The sequence below is a fragment of the Polyodon spathula genome, chromosome 26 (assembly GCF_017654505.1).
Source record: "Polyodon spathula isolate WHYD16114869_AA chromosome 26, ASM1765450v1, whole genome shotgun sequence".
Classification (NCBI taxonomy): domain Eukaryota; kingdom Metazoa; phylum Chordata; class Actinopteri; order Acipenseriformes; family Polyodontidae; genus Polyodon; species Polyodon spathula.
Genome location: NC_054559.1, coordinates 8,981,281 through 9,001,345, shown reverse-complemented (window position 1 = coordinate 9,001,345; position 20,065 = coordinate 8,981,281). Strand labels below are relative to the sequence as shown.

At 37.6% G+C, this 20,065-nt stretch overlaps 2 protein-coding genes across 2 annotated transcripts in view; one reads left to right on the top strand and one right to left on the bottom strand.

Annotated features, from left to right (window-relative positions):
- Positions 1 to 284: 284 nt before the first annotated feature.
- gaa2 (alpha glucosidase 2) lies at positions 285 to 13,571 on the bottom strand. The gene is made up of 20 exons (XM_041229636.1): positions 13,353 to 13,571; positions 11,162 to 11,791; positions 10,774 to 10,919; positions 10,476 to 10,641; positions 10,202 to 10,298; positions 9,815 to 9,934; positions 8,012 to 8,130; positions 7,236 to 7,367; positions 6,955 to 7,065; positions 6,544 to 6,657; positions 6,142 to 6,226; positions 5,917 to 6,034; positions 5,400 to 5,530; positions 4,989 to 5,140; positions 4,547 to 4,701; positions 2,902 to 3,043; positions 2,259 to 2,357; positions 2,004 to 2,168; positions 1,381 to 1,527; positions 285 to 1,186 (listed from the first exon to the last, which is right to left on the bottom strand). Exons 2-20 carry the CDS (start codon positions 11,774 to 11,776, stop codon positions 1,124 to 1,126), a joined length of 2,877 nt encoding a protein of 958 aa, XP_041085570.1. The 5' UTR covers positions 11,777 to 11,791; positions 13,353 to 13,571; the 3' UTR covers positions 285 to 1,123.
- Positions 13,572 to 15,530: 1,959 nt separating this feature from the next.
- mafk (v-maf avian musculoaponeurotic fibrosarcoma oncogene homolog K) overlaps positions 15,531 to 20,065 on the top strand; it is a 15,785-nt gene continuing 11,250 nt past the window's right edge. The window contains exon 1 of the mRNA XM_041229809.1: positions 15,531 to 15,791. The gene's annotated coding sequence lies outside the window, so the exon portion shown is untranslated. The remainder of the gene's footprint in view (positions 15,792 to 20,065) is intronic.

Below are 20,065 nucleotides of genomic sequence, written 5' to 3'. Positions count from 1 at the left end.
ATATATATATATATATATATATATATATATATATATATATATATAGTGCTGCTGTATAACACTGTCATGATATATAATAAAGATAACTCCTTGTTGCAACAGAAAGATGATTGTACTATATAGGCACAGTTGTTTTTAGTATCTTTAATATCAAAATAAGTTACATTTAAAAAAGAGGCTTTTTAATCTATTGCTTTGTATTTTATATACAATAGTTGATTCATTAGATAAAGACTTCCTATGGAAATAAGGACAATAAAAATAATGTAAAAGAAATCATTTTCTTAAATTATTGCATCTATTTTATTGCACAGGTTTACAAATCAAAAAGCTTTCTGGTCACAGCAAGTAACATTTGAAATATCATTTTTAAATGCAGTTCAGCACACAAGTAAACATGAAATATTTTTTAATGTTGCAGTTTCCTTCATTTTACTGATAGTCATGCATCTGAATTTTTAACGTTTAAAAATCACGAAGTTTAAAATTAAGGTAATTTTCTAGATACTTGTAATTAGGTACAGCACATGCCTTTAGGATGACAGAACCACAGCAGCCACAAGATCAAAGGACATACAGATCTCAATGATGCAATAACGCATTCCCTCTAACCCCCCCCCCCCCCCCAAAAAAAAAAAGATATAATTCCCCATTTGCCTAACAATGTCAACTAAAAATGTTTTATACTTGTTTTTCAATTTTAAAGAAAGGGCACAATTTTGTATTGGGTAGCAGCTAACCATTAACAGAATCACAGAACAAAAACTGGATGGTTTTATTTAAGGCACAATGCAATCATTTGACGCTTGCCATATACAGTACATAAAATGAATAAGCAAAGTTTCTGCCCCTCTTAAGTTTGAGGTTCTTCCTAACAAGCGCAGCCTTACTGATTGTTAGACAAGTCTTTTTAAAAGTATTTCAAATAACTTTCTTGTGTTTTTTCTTAATACCGTTTTACAAAAATATATGTGGCTTGCTACATTGTGACATCATAAAGCAAGCAATTGTTAAATCAAAACACTGAACATATCAGCATCACAAGAACATTTTCTAGCATAGATCCAGTGCATCACATTTCTGTTCTACAGCAGAGCAGACACAAATCCCAAGTTGTGTAGTTTCATGACCAGTGGATTGTAAAGCCTTTATTGAGGTTGAGGCTGAGATTACTCACAGTTAAAACCTGCAGAAAAAAACATATGTATATATTAATTACACTTCTGGATTTTTTTGCGTAAGCTTTAGTTTTATGATTCATTAAATATGTTAGATGATAGAATCATTAAAATGCATGATAGCTTTCAAACATGGCAAAGTAAAATAAAAAGCATATTTGGCTGAGGAACACCAGTATTCACATTAAATGTTAGCGCCCACCTTGTTCTTCAAGTAAGTAAACGGAGTCTCTTTTGAATCCACAGTAACGTTTGTTGGCTGGTCTTTTACTCCAAAAAACGACACAGTTTCCACCATGATGTAAGTGGCCTGAACGTTCTCATGAAGTACTGTGGAAGTGAAGGTATTCTGAGAAAGAAACACAAAAAGAAACAGCTTTTTTTATTATTTAATTTATTAAACTGCAGGGTTCACTCGAATCGTCTCTTTTTGGAATGTAGTGGACTCTTGGGAAGTCTTGTTGAAGAACAAAATGGCAGCCTTATGACCTCGGCATCATAAACACTGTTGCTGCTTACTGAACAAAATGTGATTTCCAAGAGTTATGCCAAGCCTGGGTCATAATATGATGCAACAGCTGGAAACAAACTGTAATGTGAAAGCCAGAGAAAGTTTTCTAGCAACAGACATAACATACATAACGTACCAGATTGTAAATACAAAATGAGCATCTGGAACCAGACTTCTTAAGACTGAGTGGACACAAAATATATTTGCTTTGTAAAACAATTGGAGAAGCTGCAGTACAACCACATAAATGCAAGCGAACTACCATTTTATTCAAGCAGCTTCTCACTACTCTCCCCAGTGTGACGTGACCTTACCTCAGAGACATTGAACACTATGTAAGCGTAAGAGTCTGTTTCATATGTGTCAAGGCTCTCCCCGTCATCCCAGAAGAGGTCTCCTTCAGCCAGGCCTTTTTCTGACAGAGTGGCAGTGAGGTGGAGTGGGTTTCCACTGCTGCTCCACAGTGTAGTGTTTGGAGTCTGAAAATCATAGAATGGTTTCTCTCAGACATACCATTAGCAGCAAGAGGTTAATAGTTTTATAATGCTGCTAAGTGATGCTCTGTGTACCTGGGTGGGAATGACAGCTCCCTCTCGGAGATACAGATTGATCTTGCCCAGTGGGGCCTCCAGCTTCACTTTCTCTCCGCTGCTTTTCAGAGAGGTACCCTGTGGGGGAGAGAAAGTTAAACTACTTAGTGACACATCGTGGTGGGCAAACAAACCTGGAGAAATCAATACTGTAGACTATGCTCCAAAACTGGCATTTTCCCTCCCAAACACCCTGCTGCTTCTCAGATCTGTTGCTGCCTCTACTACCCAACCCCCCCCCCCCTCAATCGCGTGGGTTACCCATTTCATAAAAATAAATAATTGGATATTGATTTTTTTCAATTAAGGGGGGTGTTACAAAGTATAATGTTCACTACCCACAGCATATTATATTAAATTACAACTGGCCTAAAACATAGTCTGTGTAACTGTTAATTCCAAGGTAATACTAAAATGCAAGTCTTTTTTTACTGAGTGCAATGCATGCTTCAGTACACCAGAGAGCAGTGCAGTGTTCAAATGCCACACAAATAGTAGGTACTGGAACTGAAACATCCACCTACCAGTTGGTTTTCTAGCTTTGCTAGTTGATCTGCACAGACACCTTGTACATGAATGCTTAAAACAAACCAGTAGTTAAGGAGGTTAGGTGGTTTCTTACTGTGTAATAGTCGTACCACACCCCTTTCGGGAAGTAGCCAATCACAGAGTTCACTCCTGGATCCAGTACTGGGGTCACCAGGAGACTCCGCCCCCACAGAAACTGTCTGTCAATTGAGTACGTTGTCACATCTTCTGGAAACCTAAAATGGAAGCAGGTACCGTGTATTAGCTGGACTTCAAGCAGAAGATAGCAGTCCTTTTGAAATTAATTGTTTTCACAGCAAGGAGGAAAATGTTACTCAAAATAAATAAAAACAGCAATAAAACTAGGAAGGGGAAGTGCATCACAATCCTAGTAGTCAACAGAAGTAAAACTAAAGGCCTTAAAAACACAAGGCAACTTTGTAAAGAGTTGAGGCAAAATAATCAAATTAGCTTAGTGAAAAAGTGCTATAAAAAAGGCACCATCGACTAGATACTTCAGCAGTTGTCTCATAGGCTTGACCCTTGTCCCTGTTTTACTCCGTACTAATATCTAAACTCAACCCACAATGTATACTTCTGTATATTCCATATATTTTTCTGTGGTGACAGTAGTTTCTACTTCGCATGTGATCTTGGTGACAGAAAGCCACTAATACTGCATTCTCAGCAAGGGTCTTACGAGTTACTGCAGAACAGGAATTAGAATAAACTGATCCTTGGCAGGAGTGTATGAAAATACATCACAATGCCAGCATTTGAAAATATGATAACACAGATCAGAGCTGACAACCATGTCCCAAGAGAAAATTGACAGTTTATAGTCACCTCAATGATGCTAAATAGAAACCTCTCTGGATCTGGAACCACTGCAGTTGTATTACACTGTGTAACACAATTTTTGTTCCTGGTTAGTAAGTGTTATTTCCTAATTGCTTATGCCTCAAAAGTATAGAAAATGGCTATTATTCCCCACAAACTTTGCTTTTGTGACCAGGACAGCGATATTTCAAAATATCACTATTTCCAATGGGAGAATAAAGTCAGAAAAAAACAACATATGAATCCAAATTAACATGTATTTATACTAAAGTAATACAAAGATGACTACAAAAGATTTAGAAGTGAGTAGTTTTTCGAGATTTACAATTATCTGTTTTCTATACTGCCATTTTCTATACTGTTTAGAGTATAATTGTAAATCTCGAAAAACTACTCACTTCTAAATCTTTTGTAGTCATCTTTGTATTACTTTAGTATAAATACATGTTAATTTGGATTCATATGTTGTTTTTTTCTAACTTTATGTGAACGAAAAGACACACATTTGCCCATTTTCCCATTGGAAATAGTGATATTTTGAAATATCACTGTCCTGGTCACAAAAGCAAAGTTTGTGGGGAATAATAGCCATGTTCTATACTTTTGAGGCATAAGCAATTAGGAAATAACACTTACTACCCAGGAACCAAAAAAAAAAAAAATGTTTTGTTACACAGTGTAATAAAACAACACACATACTCCCAGCCACTTTTTAAATGTCTGTGCAAAGATTCAGCAATGCGTGCGACTCCTAACCTCCATTAGCCAAGTGATTCAGAATAAACATGTGCTAAGGAATGTCGCTAGAAAGTTTTGTCATCCTAACGTGATGAGTGTTTATCAAATTAGAACAAAAAATGAGAAATGTGAATGAGCACAAACTCGGAATTGGATCTCACTCAAAGAGCAGGGGCCTGGCCACGGTGTGCCCCTGCAGGTGGGCGTGGTGAAAGAGGGTGTAGAGGAATGGGAAGAGGCTGTAGCGCAGCAGCAGCACCTCCTTCATGGCAGTCCGAGCCAAAGGACTGAACATGGGGTCAGTGGGGTCTTGAGGCTACAGGAATTGATAAAGAAATACAACACAGTGTGAACAGCAAACACAGAGTGCACACAAATATTGCTTTCTAAAAGTTTGCACATTAAAAATAGCATATCTAGCTCTATTGTATATAACAGCCTGTCCAACAACATGCATAAAAACAAAATGCATGACAGAAACTGTGGAATAGTTGTATATAATGTGATCTATGATGAAGCAAATCATTTATTTGTAGAGGTTTGGTGCCGTTCTGTTTGTTTTGTGTTGATGTGCCCTGGCCCAGTTAGATACACAGTGTATACCTGTTCGTTATTGGTGTTGTGATTGCGAGAGAAGGGGTAAAAAGCTCCGAGCTGCATCCAACGGACACAGAGCTCCTCTGTTGTGCTGCCACCAAATCCACAGATATCTGCCCCCACCAGGGGAATCCCCAGCAGGTTAAAATTCAACATACCTGGGGAAGGAATAGAAGAAGCAGTGGAGGTTTTAGATAAAACTAGTGCTTTAAGAGGACCCATAAATTCATATAAAGTTTCAATCAGGGCTCTGAAAATGATATACTCTGCCACTGGTCAACAATTCAAATTTGCAAGCAGTAGTTGAAAAGAAAGTCACAGATTTGTATGTAGAAAGGAAGAGGAGGAGGATGATGAGATCTACCAATATACTCTATCCATAGTAATAGTTGTGTTTTAAATCAGGGATGTTCTTACCGGGAATAGACACATACAAGTCTTTCCACTGGCTCCTGTTGTCTCCCAGCCAGTGTCCAGAGTAGCGACCCTGACTGGGAAATGTGGACCGGGAGATGATAAAGGGACGCTTCCCCATTCTCCTTAAGGCACTGCAAATTAGACAAATGTTAGTATCAGTATTTACCAGAAGAGTAATCTGATGATTCTGGTAAAATTGCATGACATTAGAGGTTTTGGAGGTTCTGAAAATTAATTGACAAAACCAGCCAGCACGCTTAAGAGAAAAACAAATCACTGCAACATTCTGTATACATACAAACATGCTGTATCCATTCCGGACAAACTAATAAAATAAAACCACTGAACAGGTGCACTATCAATTGAACACACGCTTTGAAATCACTGAGACACATTCTGAATTCAGCAGGTTACATGTTCTAAGGTCGTACACATACGCCAGGGAGTTCCCAACTACTTCCTGCTCTATGTGATCTCAGCCTTGCTCACAGTCAAAGCATTTTTTGCCGTTACTGACCTTGCCGATGCCATGGCCTCCATCAATCCATATAGACTGTGCATGTTATAATGGACTGATGTCTTTTGCACTGCAGAGGCACAGACTGTCTTTGCCCTCAGGGAACCTCCAAGAATCCCTAATAGGAATAACAAAAACAAAATCATGTAACAGGTCCTGCAGTTCTCTCCTAGAGACTAGTTTTTAAACCAAGAAAACATTTACTCACAATTCCACTATTGTTACCTGGAGTGTAAGGTGGGTTTTCTAGTTCATTAGAAGGACAGCCTTTTAGTGATCCATCCTCAAAATTTGAGGGTTCATTCATGTCCTATTATAGAAGATAGTGAGTAAACAATGCTTTCACAAGAAAATTAGAACATTTCTAAAAGAAAACTACAGAAATAAAACTTGAATTTACGATACTGAATCAAAATTAGTTCATTCAAAAAGTTTTCAGAAGAATAAAATAACATAAATTATATAAAAACTTGCAAGAAACTACTCAGAACAATAATCTGCAGGAAGATGTTCAATCAAGTCACAGACTTCCTACCAAAAAGCAATTCATGATGCTTGAGATTATGTTTAGAATCACTGCGTAGCCATTTGAAAAGAAATGGTTAAACATCAGTCATCATGACTTACAATCCAGAGCCCATCAAATGGGATTTTGTCATAGAACTTCTGCAGGTTTTCATACCACCACTGGTGAGTCTCAGGGTTTGAGAAATCTGGGAAAGCCGTCAATCCTGGCCAAACCTGAACACACAGAAAACAGGAAACTTGAAAATATGTGTGTGTGTGCCAGACAGATACATAGCTAGATAGATAGACAGATAGATACACACATATGTAGACAAAGAGGTCAGGGAGAGGTTTAACTTCACATTACCTACTTTGTCCAAAGCAAAGAAATTACATGTTGGTATCATTGTTTCTTCACTTCTGACACCCTACGCTTGAAGCAGAGAACTGAACTAAGCCTGTACAGTGTGAGATAATATCCCCAGCTTTGCACACATAGTGCTTTATACAGTCACACCGGTACTACCATACCTTTCCAATTAATGTGTTCCCATCAGAGTCATTAATGAAGATGCCCCGTTTCAAGCCCTCATCAAAAGGCCAGTACGAGCCAGAAGGCTGTGTGCTGCTGATACCCGGATCCTGCAAATAATTAAAACACAGCAGTGTAACCAGAATCATCACTGTTCAACCATCAAAGGTCACCATAAACATCATGTTCTTGTAACAGAGAAACAAATCCTGATTTTGCTGGTCTATTTCATTTTTCCTAAACCTCTTCCATAGACGGTTTTAAAATTCAGACTAAATACCAGGATCATGACGTAACGCTGTCCATGATCATGCAGGTCCTTCACCATTTCTGGAAGGGTGGCAAAATTCTCAGGCTCCGTGGTAAAATCCCGAAAGCCATCCATGTAATCAATATCGTTCCACTGGGCATCCTGAAAACAGGATAAAGCACTGTGTGAGGAAGGTATTAAAACAACATAGATACACAGGCTTAAAAAGAAACCTTTGTCTTGCAATACAAGAACTGCACAAAACTTTTTTTTTTTTTTTTTTTAATTGGGGAGTGTGAACATTACTTAAACTAGTATCAGCATTTGCAGTACAGAGAAAATAATAGCACAAATATGTTTTAACACCAAGGATTCATCTATTGCTTTGTATCTTCACTAAAATATTTTTGGGTTGTCTTACATCCTCTTAAGCAAGTCTCGCCTTTACTTCAGCTACAGATAATGACAGTTATATGCTAAGCAGCCAGAATGGAAAAAGTGCTGGACCAAAGAATATAGTACACATTGCCATTCATGAATGACATCCAAAAATAGTTGTCTTTGCTGTTTTTGGATTCAGATACTGCAGAGAAACACTGCAGTACCTACTTCCAAATTTAAGCAGGGTGTTTAAACAGGACAAACAGAGTGCTATAAGACCTTTGATGTCTACAAAGTACACAATATATTGGTCTCTTCTGTAGGAAGCAGATTTATACACGTCGTTTTGAATTGTGTGAAACACAAAGTTTGCAGTTATGTTTTTCCTACTTGCAAATGCACACGTATGCACTGCAGCTGTTTACCTGTGGTATGCCATAGTTCCTCATGCCTTTCACTACCTTCCATGTGGCATTACTTGTCTGGTATCCCCAGCGACACAAATGGAACCCCAATGCCCAAAACGGAGGCATAGATGGAAAACCTCAACACAAAGCAAAACACAATGTTTGACTCCCTTTGAAACAGAACCAACTTTAACTCAACATTTTCCAGTAAGTGTGACTTCCCAAATCTGTTAAAATCACTTTCTTATTAAGGTGATAAACAAAACTATGTGACTTTTACAACTGTCACAACTTAAACATTGTGCTTCCCGTGTTCTGTGCAAAACAACATTCCCCTCAATGACTGCAGAAACAGAGAATATGTGGCAAAGGGCATTAACCCTTAAAAGGTCACAGCCACTAGCATAAGGAACATTTTTTTTCTATTGTACATAAAGATAACAAATGAACATTTCACATTTTGTGCAACACTCATTATCAGTATGCTCCAGTGTACATTGCCCTAAAACATATTTCGAAATTATGTATGTTTGAAAAAACTGATCTTTAAATAAGAAATCTAAAATAAACATTGCTTTACTTTACTCAAGACGGAAAATCTCGCTTTTAAATGCTATGTTACTGAAACAAATTTAGAAAAAGAGGCAACCAACTTCTGTGCACAAAAAAAGAACAATCATTTATAATATGGGTTAGAACGAGCTGAATTTTGACAAGGCGATTATGCCTGAAAAGCTTACTTTTTCTACCTGTGAAAGTGAACTATTATTACTACATCTATAACTTTGAACACAAATGTAACCTTTGTAAAATACCTGTAGACACTATCAAAAGTTGAAATGTTGGTTACTTTTATTATTACTTTCTAAACTGATTTTGCGTGTGTGTGTGTGTGCCTACTCTACATTATATAATGCTTACATTCCCTACAACATGTCTAAAAATATATATTTAAGAACTATTCAACTTATATTAGCATCATTCACCTATCATTTTATAATACTATCCCTTCTAGCTGTATTCAGTTTTTTCTGTGTAATCAAAGGAGATATCTTCTTCCTTGCTGGAATCCCTACTGCTACTCTCAGATACAAGGTATATTTGATTTCTGCCTGAGCTGCTGGCTTCAGATATATAATCTGGGTCAAGATCACATTCTTCCTCACTTGATGAGCCAATATCTTTCCATCAGGTGGCAAAACCATTGCATTGCTATAGGGCCTGCCACAGAAAGTCCTTGCTGAAATTCCCTACAAAACATACTGTGCATTATAGTCATGCAAGTTCAATTTTACTGTACTTAAAGTAAAAAAAAAAAAAAAAATACTGTTTGTTATGTTTTTCTTTTACTAGAGTAAGTTTGAGCCCAATGGTCTTATGTCTTTTATACATAACATCAAAACAGATAATTAAGCATATTTTTTATTGGATTTAACATAACCTTGTCTACTGACTGCCTAAAAATAGAACCTGACAGTTAGTGCACTTTAGTCATGTGAACAAAATATATAATTATTACAATGACCACACCACTGTCCCCACATGACCTGAAGCAGCCTTGGCAGTTTTCAATCAGGCCTGATGAATAAAGAACTGAAGCAGATAGATATTTTGCATTTATACTAAAGGGGACGTATCTCATGAAATACAACACCCAGTTTGTGTTTAAACAATAACATAAGACAGTGTACTAAAGATGGTGTATCCTGTGGTACACAAAACCACTTTACGTTAATATAACGCCCATCCAATCTCTCAAATTAGGCAGGAATAGCATTTAGTAAATTTCTTTCTGTTCAAAGCATTGATGTTCAAACCCACCTACAACCTCCATGTACTGCTGGATCACAGAGCTGGGGTCAGGACCTATGAAGATGTAGATATCCAGGACTCCACCAATAGTGCGCCAGGTAAGTGCAGGGGCAGGCTGGAGAGCGACATCTAGAAACACAAAGCTTTCATGATCCATCACAAAACCTGCAGCTCTGAAGCAACACAAGGGTGTCCACACCTTTAGCCGTTTATGAAGTATGTTGTAATGCCATTTCTACCATGATGATCCTGATTTTCAGATTTACTACTATACACATTTTATGCTGTAATATGTATTTATTTTTACCACAGATTAAATCTTCCCCTTTCATTCTTACAAGACTAAGTCCGATGACAAATATGGCCATGACATATGACACCAGAGCAATGACTCACCCATGGCGTTGCTGTTCAAGAGGAAAACACCATGTGCTAACCCACCGGGCTCCATATCAAGGTAAAAGGGATGGACTCCATACAGGTTAGTCAGTTCCTTTAGGAGGACAGCAAATGTAAGAACAAAGCTATCGTAAAATGAATTAAATGTAAAAAAGAAAAAAAACTGCATAGTTAACAACTACAGCTAAACATTGAACATCATTTAATTAATAATTTAAAAAAAAATGTATAGATTCCTTTTAATCCGACAGGATAAGGATTTCATCTTTACCGTGGGTGGCACGTCGCGAGCCCAGAAAGTGAGGGTGTTCCACTGCACACTGTGAAGGAATCCAGCCCGGTGCTCCCCCAGACCATAGATATACTGCGAGGGGAGAGTGGTGGACATCTGCAAGAACTGGTCAGTAAAGAACAGTGGAGCCACAGTCGTGTTTATTCTGGAAAAGCATGAAACAAAAGATAAAGATTAGTTAAATACCTGAAATGTATAGGACGATGATGAAGTAAAAAACGTGCTCATGAATGCACTTAAGTTACTTAAGGAAAAGACCAAACTTCTCAAAACATACAGCACATTTCCAGTTGATGTGCGTTTCACAATTAGACCAAAGGGTTCCTTGGAAAACTCCACAGAATAACCTGGACTAGCTGCCTTCTTTGTAGCATTTGGAACCGAGATGGGGACCTCAAACCTAGTGCTGGTTGCATCTGTCATCTGAAAGAACAGCAAACACAATTAGCTTGATTGCCGAATCAGGGCTTATTTTATTTAACAATCATACTAAATAGTGGTGAAAGCTGCAGACTGGATACCAGGATATTCTGGTTTTAAACCCAGCTGATCTGGGTACCCCACTGGGTACCTGCAGCACCGTTTTAGAAACGATGTGTATCCGTCAGTTTGACTCTTCATGGTTAAAAAAAAAAAAAAAAAAAAAAAAAAAAAACCCTCCTTACCTTTATATGCAATCTGGAGTCTGTCTCATACATTACGCTCAGCTGCAGGCTCCAAATGTCTCTGGGGTAGTAAGTCTTTTGCTTCCTTGTCAGTTTCCCAACATACCCGAGTTCGGTGTCATTCAAGCTATCCAGGGTGTAACTGGGAAAATCGGGAGGGTAGAAACACCAGGGCACCCCATCCTTGGCAGGCGACGGCACAGCAGATGCCTGAATGAAACAGCAGCCCCTGACTTCACACAGTTCACGCGTCACTACTGGCTGCCTCTCTGGGTAACAATCAAAGCGATGAGTTTCTGGAATTGCGTTGCACTTCTCCGAGGACTGCCCCCTTCCTCCCTCCCTGTTCTCCGAAGCCAGAGAAGGGGATGGCGGTCTGTGGAGGAGCTGGCTCCCAGGATTCTTCAGCCAGAATATGGTGCCAATGAGCCACACGCAGCACACCACAAACAGAAAGGTGGCGAGGGCAATGAAGGCTGTGGATGTTGAACAGGTCTTGTTCTTGCAGCAAAGTCTGCTGCTTAAATGTTTCTGTTCATCCATTTCTTCATCAGCCACAGGGACAGGGGCAGTGAAGTATACATCTTCGGGAGTCAACAGCTTGTAAGAGACCATCTTGACTGGGCAGACCTGAAAATAATGCTTAGGCTTTAAAAACTGATTACCCGTTTAAATTCCATAAAGAAGTCTGTGGGTAGTCACGCTTGTGACTGAAACGTCTGCACCTATTTGCACTTTGCACTTTTAACAGCACTTACACCTTGTCCTGAACATTGGATGTAAAAATAAAAACAACTTATGTTTTTGCATGCATGGATTTTTTTTGAGGTTTTTCCTCCAGCCAGTCTGTTTCTGCCAGCTTTCCATTTATTACAGACACAAAACAAATAAACAATAGGAATACAGTACGTCAACACCAGAATAGCATTATCTATTAAAAAATACTTAACAGCTCACTGTCAACATCAGGGCTAGAAGAAATTATCTTTTTAAAGGGAGTAGTGATGGTTTGGTACCTACAAATGAAAGATAATTAATATATATATATATATATATATATATATATATATATATATAATATATATATATATCATACATGTGGTGTGTGTGTGTTGTGTGTCATATATATATATAGTTATATCATATTAGAAGGCAGTAAACTATACCCTGAGAAACTTGTAGTCTACATTTTTTGATGCTACACCTGGTTTGGATAGCCCACACATAGTTGTTAATAGCAATACTGATCGTATTTGATACCTGTACAAAGTTATAAGCTAACATATCAATTTACCGAAAATGGTAGCTGGGATTTATGTGCGTGGATTCGAGAGAGAGGATGTAAAGAATATATATACACACACGGCGCATGCGTACTTTGTGTAGGTAGCTCAGATTATCAAAACACTGCCATTCTCCAAGAGAATTAGCATGTACACACACTGAATAAACTTAATATCCTGTTAGGCCATTGCCTGTTATCTTATAAAAGCGTAATGTTTTAACAGTTATTTAATTTTATTTTTAGTCTATAAAATAAACGTCATATCTTTAAATAGAATCGCGTTGTTCTGCTGCAGACAGTATTACTTTACTGTCCAATACGATTTGCATTGTGTGGGACCCCCCGCGTGTGCAGGGGGCGGTACAAACCTCTGTCATATACGGGAAGTTCTATGCAATGGTTTGCCGTTTTATTATACATAATAGTAACAATGTACGTGTTAAAAAAAGAAAATAATAAAAAATACCAGTAATCGTGTTCACTAAGGGTCGCATATACTGCTGCGCAGGCATCATATAAATGCTACTGCATAAAAAAGTAGCAAATTAAGCGTTTTGGGTAGAAAAATGCTACCAAATATACGTTAACTTCAAGTCTTGGTCAAAGTTCAGTTACTTTAATACGTCGGCTAACCACCGACAGGACAGCTTTCACAAACAAACCCTTCTACTCTTAAGTAATACTATATATAAAAAAACAAACCATCAACAACACCTGGGTAAATCTATTTATCAAACAATCGCGTTTCTACCGATATGTTGAAATCCATTTGTTAAATGCATTTTCGAACAAATAAAATTTATCAGACTCGATCACAATGGTTAAGTTAAATGCATTAAAAACCGCTGTTTCTAATGCATTTAACCTCGCAGCACTGTGTATCACAGGAAACGTGTGCTCGCTTACCTTGGTTTGTATGCTGTAGTTGTGCTCACGTTTGAATTAATCTGACGTGCACAGCAATGGTTTGTTACATTTGTGCAAGCTTGTTGTTCAACCCGATCTATCAAAACAAAACGGAGGAAGTTTCTGCAGCTGTATGCAATGCTCTATTATAAGAAAGGAAGTCGACAGAGCCCTAACCGACGTATCAGCCAGATCCGGGTCAGCATAAATAGTGTTGCTCAAACAATTCAGTGACTCTATACTCTATAGCGACATGCACAAAATATCTTATTGCAACAGAGAAAATGTCTGACCATGAATTTTGCAAACTGCAGTACCCCTTATGGGCGCACCACAAAAAACACTGTGCATAAAAGCGAAAATAGGAAGACCAACATCAACTGCTGGGGAAAACGTGATTATTTATTTATGTATGTATGTATGTATGTATGTATTTATTTTAAATAATATGACGTACATTAATGAGTTATAATGCTGCAACATAACATTTTCATCTCTAACCTGAAGATGGCAACACTACTTAAAATATATTATCAGGGGCGGAGAAATCCGTGTTCTGCGCCCAGTCGTATAAACTACAGCAACCGCTTGACTTAAGTAATTTAATGGACAGGTTCCATCAATATGGTCACAAATTAATCTATCTTTAATTAAGTGTTACCAGGGAGCTTAGCAGCAATGATTATGTGTCTCTAGTGTAGCCAATCAGAGCATAGCTGACCACCTTGTCCCTTTTGCAAGTGAACGAACGACAGTAAAAAGGATAGGATTTTTATTTATTTATTTATTTTGTATTTCAAAGTGATAAGAGTTGACATTTAAACTTTTATTTCGTCAAGTGGCAATCAACCCGTTCATGGTTGTGTTTGAGAGCATATAGCCATGTGAGGCGCCGTTAGGGACATAATTCAAACTGACATCTCATACACTACACACTGAAATTGCATGCGGTACACCTAGAAATCCCATACACTGCACATCTCATACTCTACGTGGTGAAATCGCATAGTGAAATCTGGAAACCTCATCTACTATACTGAGATCGCATACAATACATACTTAAATAGCATACACTACAGTGAAATAGCACAGTGAAATCGCATACACTGCATACTGAAATCGCATATTGCATATACTAGACAATTTTAGAAAAATGATTACTTAATTGATGTATTAATTACTTTATTAAGTACTTTAATTAAGTCCCTAATGGTGCCTCATAGCTGGAGATAGAGCACAGCAAATTCCTTGGCAGTCCCTTCATTTTTTTATATCTCTCTGTCTCATCCAGCTCTTGTTTAAGCGTTTTTATACAACAGTGTGTGTCCATAATTCCATTATAGGGTAATCATCGTATCAGCTGGTAAGAAGCGGGAGAACTTTCATTTTTTTCTAAATACTGTACTTGACACAAACACAATAGTCTGCAACATTTGTAAAAACAAAAACCAACAATTTCTTGGTTAGCACAAGCCAACAGGGAGGGAGAGACTGGGTGAATGAGCACTGTGATATTCATAAAATCCTGCTAAAAACCTTTTTTTTTTTTTTTTTTCTTAGACATTACACAATGGCAACTGATGACTTTGAACCCAAAAAGTAACACCCAAACATAGCAGGTGCCAAAATGTTCAAAGCTGGCTGATCTTGAACTGAACTCTGTTAGACTGTACACCCAAATTGACAATGTCACCAATTACCTAACAGTATTCACTAGCTAGCAGGTGACCCTGAACATAGGGGTTCGCAATGTCAAAGCTGGGATTTTGGACGTCAGTCAAAACGTAAAACACAATAAATCATATTGTAGGCATCAGTAAAAAATCCACATTCTGTTCTGTATTCAGGGATGGGAATAAGACTCCTATTGCATAGCAGTTTCAACCATTCCAGGTTTTATTATGAGCTTGATTAGTCACAGTTTATAGGTAACAAGCTCAGGTGTGTTCTATTAAAATCATAGTAAATGCAGGAATGGCTCAAACTGGTATGGTTGGAGTTTTATTTCCATAGTATTTCAATTTGATATGTCCAACTTAAGCAACGAATATATGTATTTGCTGTTTTTTTGTTTGTTTTGTTTTTTTGTTTAATCAAGGTTGTCCTTGCGCATTGTCTATTTTAGCATACATTCGATGCTCATGTTTCCTGAGACTGATTCTCACCTAAGTATTTAGCAGTTGCGTCTTCCTTACTCTTCTGACTGCCACTGGTTTCCCGCCAGGATGACGTCAGGCCAAAGTTATTTTTTATGAATGGAGGCGGTCACCAGGAGTCGGTGGCGTCAGCGCTTGCGGAAGCATGTTGATACATTGTTGTTTTGTAGTTAATTTAGAATTTTGATACTTTTCGGTCAATAGCTTGAAGGCCGCTCCAGTTTGATACTCACACCGACAAGTCCTTGGCGCCATCACGACTCACAAGATCCGCGTCCACAAGGTAGTGTGTACGAGCTTTTTAGAAGATCTTTTGAAATTTGCGTTTAAAGTGCATCTGTTTATGTGGTGAAAGATTTACGCACCAGCGACGAATCCGTACAGACCAATGCTTCAGACTGCCGCATCAAAATTGCATTTGAACATTCGAGTCACATGAATTAAAATAAACATGATGTTTATTTAGAATATGCTGATTTAACATACTCGTGGTGTATGTTCGACACGTGTCAGCGACAGAAGGCGAGAATTGAAAGTTAAAATTTCAGCAGTGTATAGTAGTGGATATGGGATTTAACGGCGATTGCATAAGACCGTATTACTAAATGTTTAATTAAAATGCTGAGTTATCATAAACATAACTCATGCGGTTATTCGATCTTGTTGTAAGACCATGTTTTAAAAATAATAACTTCTATTTTGGCGTAGATTTTAATACAAAGAGCGTGGCTGGATTGTTGAATTGTTCTAAATAAAGTTTGCTTGCTTGCTTTTAATAAATAATCAATGGTCTTATTATTTGACATTACGATATATAAAAACACATGCTTTGCTTGCGGGTCTTCTTGTGGCAGAGGCATAGTAAATAAAAGACCACACAAAGGCTCGGCGATAAAGTAAACAAACTGATGTATCGTTTAGTCGTGGGATCGGTCAGGTTTTTTTAGTATAGTTTTGTATTTGTTTTTAAAAATAATTAAATACACCTCAAATCAAAGGGGACCTGTTTTGGAATTCGCTGGAGATTCCCGAGCTGAAGAGGGGTGGTGTCTTGGGACGGGAACATGTTGCGAAACTAGTGTGGAGGAGTGTAGGTCTGACGATAGAGGGCGCGCTAGCAGAGTACATTTTTACACACAAAGCTGATGATTCCACCGCAGTGACATGCTTATTCAGTTTTGCACTGCAACAGTAACGACATGGTAGCAGCAAAACACCCATTCTTTAATTTATATGTATTTCACCGAACCAGACTGGACTTTGTGCAGGTCATCTTACCGCACTAAGTAACTTCACAAGAATACAGTTTAAACTAATTGAATAGTTTTAGTCTTTGGTGAAAAATTGTTGACATGCTTTGTGCAACTTTTCTTAGTTTTTCCTCAGCATAGGTCCGAGTACAGTAGTTGCACGTTCAAGGATTGCTCAGCTTGACAGCCGCTCAAGTGCTCTTCTTGCCAGCTTGTGTACTTCCGAAAAGTCAACTATCGGAGCAGTGGGAAACATGTCTTACTTTTCACTCTAGCGGTATCGTTCATTGTGTCATTTGTCTGTGCCTTGTTTCTGCTGTAGCTCATTTACTTGCAGTCTTGTTGTTCAAAGTGCATAGATTCAATCTTGTTGACCCTGTAATAGTACTTGCTGAACAGTAAGCTACTTCCACACCCTACTTGTGGAATCTAAAATATGGAGATAAATAGCAGAGGTTAATGTCCTTTGTGCAATCGGGTATATTGTGCAACACATTGCCATGCTATAAATGTTCTTGAAACCCACCCAACTAATTCACCCTTGCAGTTTTAAAAGCCATTTCCTCTTATTGTTTATTATGGGTTTTTCTTTTGCTTAATTGGTTTAGTGGTATGCTGAGATTCAGTGAAAAGCAGGATCGTTTTGGCATAATAGTACTCTCTATTTTTTCCTTTGTTCAAAACCATCCATGGGGTATAATACATTTTCTTCTTTGAAAAGTGTCTGAATGCACAGCACTATAGAGCAGCCCTCACTTCCACCTTGGTGCTAAAACTGGGAACACATTACTGGACACAACAGGGACCAACGTGAAGGTTCTGTAGCGTTGTATCTTAGCAAAACCAAAAGAGGAATAACTTAATTAAAGTAGGGCCAATAAGGGTGGGGAAAATGTTTAAAACATGTTCCAGCAGAGCGAAGCAGCTTGGGAATCGAAGATGAAGAACGCCAATCCAGATATTGCCTGTTAGGAGGCTGTGTGGTCCAGTGGTTAAAGAAACAGGCTTGTAACTAGGAGGTCTATGGTTCAAATCCCAGCTCAGCCACTGACTCAGTGTGTGACCCTGAGCAAGTCACTTAACCTCCTTGTGTTCTGTCTTTCAGGTGAGACATTGTTTTAAGTGACTGCAGCTGATGCATAGTTCTAGTCCCCTAGTCCTTCTCTTATAAAGTGCTTTGTGATGGTGGTCCACCATGAAAGGTGCTATAGAGAAATTAAGTATTATTATTATGCTTTAAGGGAATCCCTTGCATTAACACTGCACAATAAGTAAGTCTAACTTTGTGCTCCAGTACTGTGATGTTTTTACAGAAATAGTTACACCCTGGTATTTAGGAAAGGTGAGTCATAACTGGTGTTTGTGAATCATTTCCACTTCGGCAGTTAACTGATTTGTCCCAGGCTCTTGTTTTTTAAATGAAATGTCTTGACAAGCACATATTTCAGATTGATCCAGAAGTGAATTCTGCTAATAAGCAAAGATCTGCTGTAAAAACACTGAAGCCTTATTAGGTCATTTATTTTAGTCCGCATTAGTTTATATTAGAATGACCTTAGACATTTAAACTAATCTCTTGAAGATGTAACAATATTTTTTCTAAAGCAGAGATCACAACTTGGCACACACACCCTATTTTTCAAAGCAACTTAAAAAAAAAAAAAAAAAAAAAAAAAAATCACATTAGGCATCCTTGGGATTGGATCACCCTGAGGGTCTACCTTTGCTTTCTTCTGGGTAGATAACAAAGAGCTGAGTCAGTGCTCCAGATAAGGTTGTGGGTCATTGAATAATTTACTCTCCGATTTAGACACTGCGAGTAAAATGTATTTTGTGTGATTTAAAAATGCATCATTACTTTGGCATGAGTACTTTCAATAAATACTATACATACTTTAATGCTAACTTATGGGGTATGCATTAATTACAACCTTATTAACTGTCATTTTACTTTGAACTTAATGTACAATAACTTTGTCTTACAATAAAAACAAAAACAATAATTAATCGTATTTGCTTTATTGACCACAAACGATATGGCTGTGTATTTAATTGATCTATGTTTCATTTTGGAGAAAGCAAGCATTTATTTTCAACAGACTATGGTGGGACCAGGGCTATACATGTTCAAAAGATACAAGTTGCAAGTAATAAAGTGTAAGTATTGATTAATCATCATTTTATAAATGTTACAACTACTTTTTGGGTTAAAAAATAAATTAGCAAGAGCTGTATATGAAGACCCCAAACAGGGGTTACAGTAACATACGATCTGTGTTAGGGATGTGAAACTGTTACACAGCCAATGTACAGCCGATAATCTAACAGAAAATTGCATCATCGTCCAATATTATGTTGAGTATCGCAAGTAGCATCAGTTATGTGTACATAAACAATGTGTATTTTTATTTAAATTTTTTTTATAAAAACATGGCTATTGTTCTATATAACACATTTGTTTATGCATTTTTAAACACATTCCATTTATATGGATTACCTGCAAATATTTCCAATCAAATGTAAACTAGTAGCTATGGGATGATCACCAGTAAATTATGCAAATTAGCACTATGGGAGGTTCAAGCAGTCATTCGGTACAGTGTTCCGAACCTTCGAAAGTGTGTGTGGTTAAAAACTGGCTCATTGCTCAGAGTGAGTGAGTGAGTGGTGATAGGTTTTATCAGTAGAGAACCACTGTTTAAGTGAACTTTCAGCTTGTATGCAACTAAAGCAGGTCATTCAGTATACCAGTCTACTTTCTAGCGGGATGGCATACTTAGGTACCCAAATCATTTTTTTTTTCTTTTCCTGGTATGTAATTTGTGCATCCTCCTGGAAGGAGTTAGTCTGCCCTGGGGAGAGGTGCTCTTGCCTAAGTCTGTGCTAGCAGGAACTATGACCACCTGACTCCAGTGCTCCTACACTAACCACTAACATGGATGGCTTCTGTGTGCTCAGTGGGAGTCTAGTGTTGTGTAGGCACAGGACAGAAAAGGTCTCCATCTTTACTTATCTTCCCAACAAACAGCGAGCATGATTTATATATATATATATATATATATATATATATATATATATATATATATATATATATATATATATATATATATATATATATATAGCTCAAAGAGCCAGCTGCCCAACGTTTCTCAAGGGAGCCTGTGTTTGAATCAAAACATTGGAGGTATTTATAGGTGTTTGACAGCATGACAACTACTTGTTATTGTTTATATTCAAATCCATGATTTATTCTTATATGATGTAATGGTGTTCTATATGTGACATCACTTTTACTTCTATCTTTAAA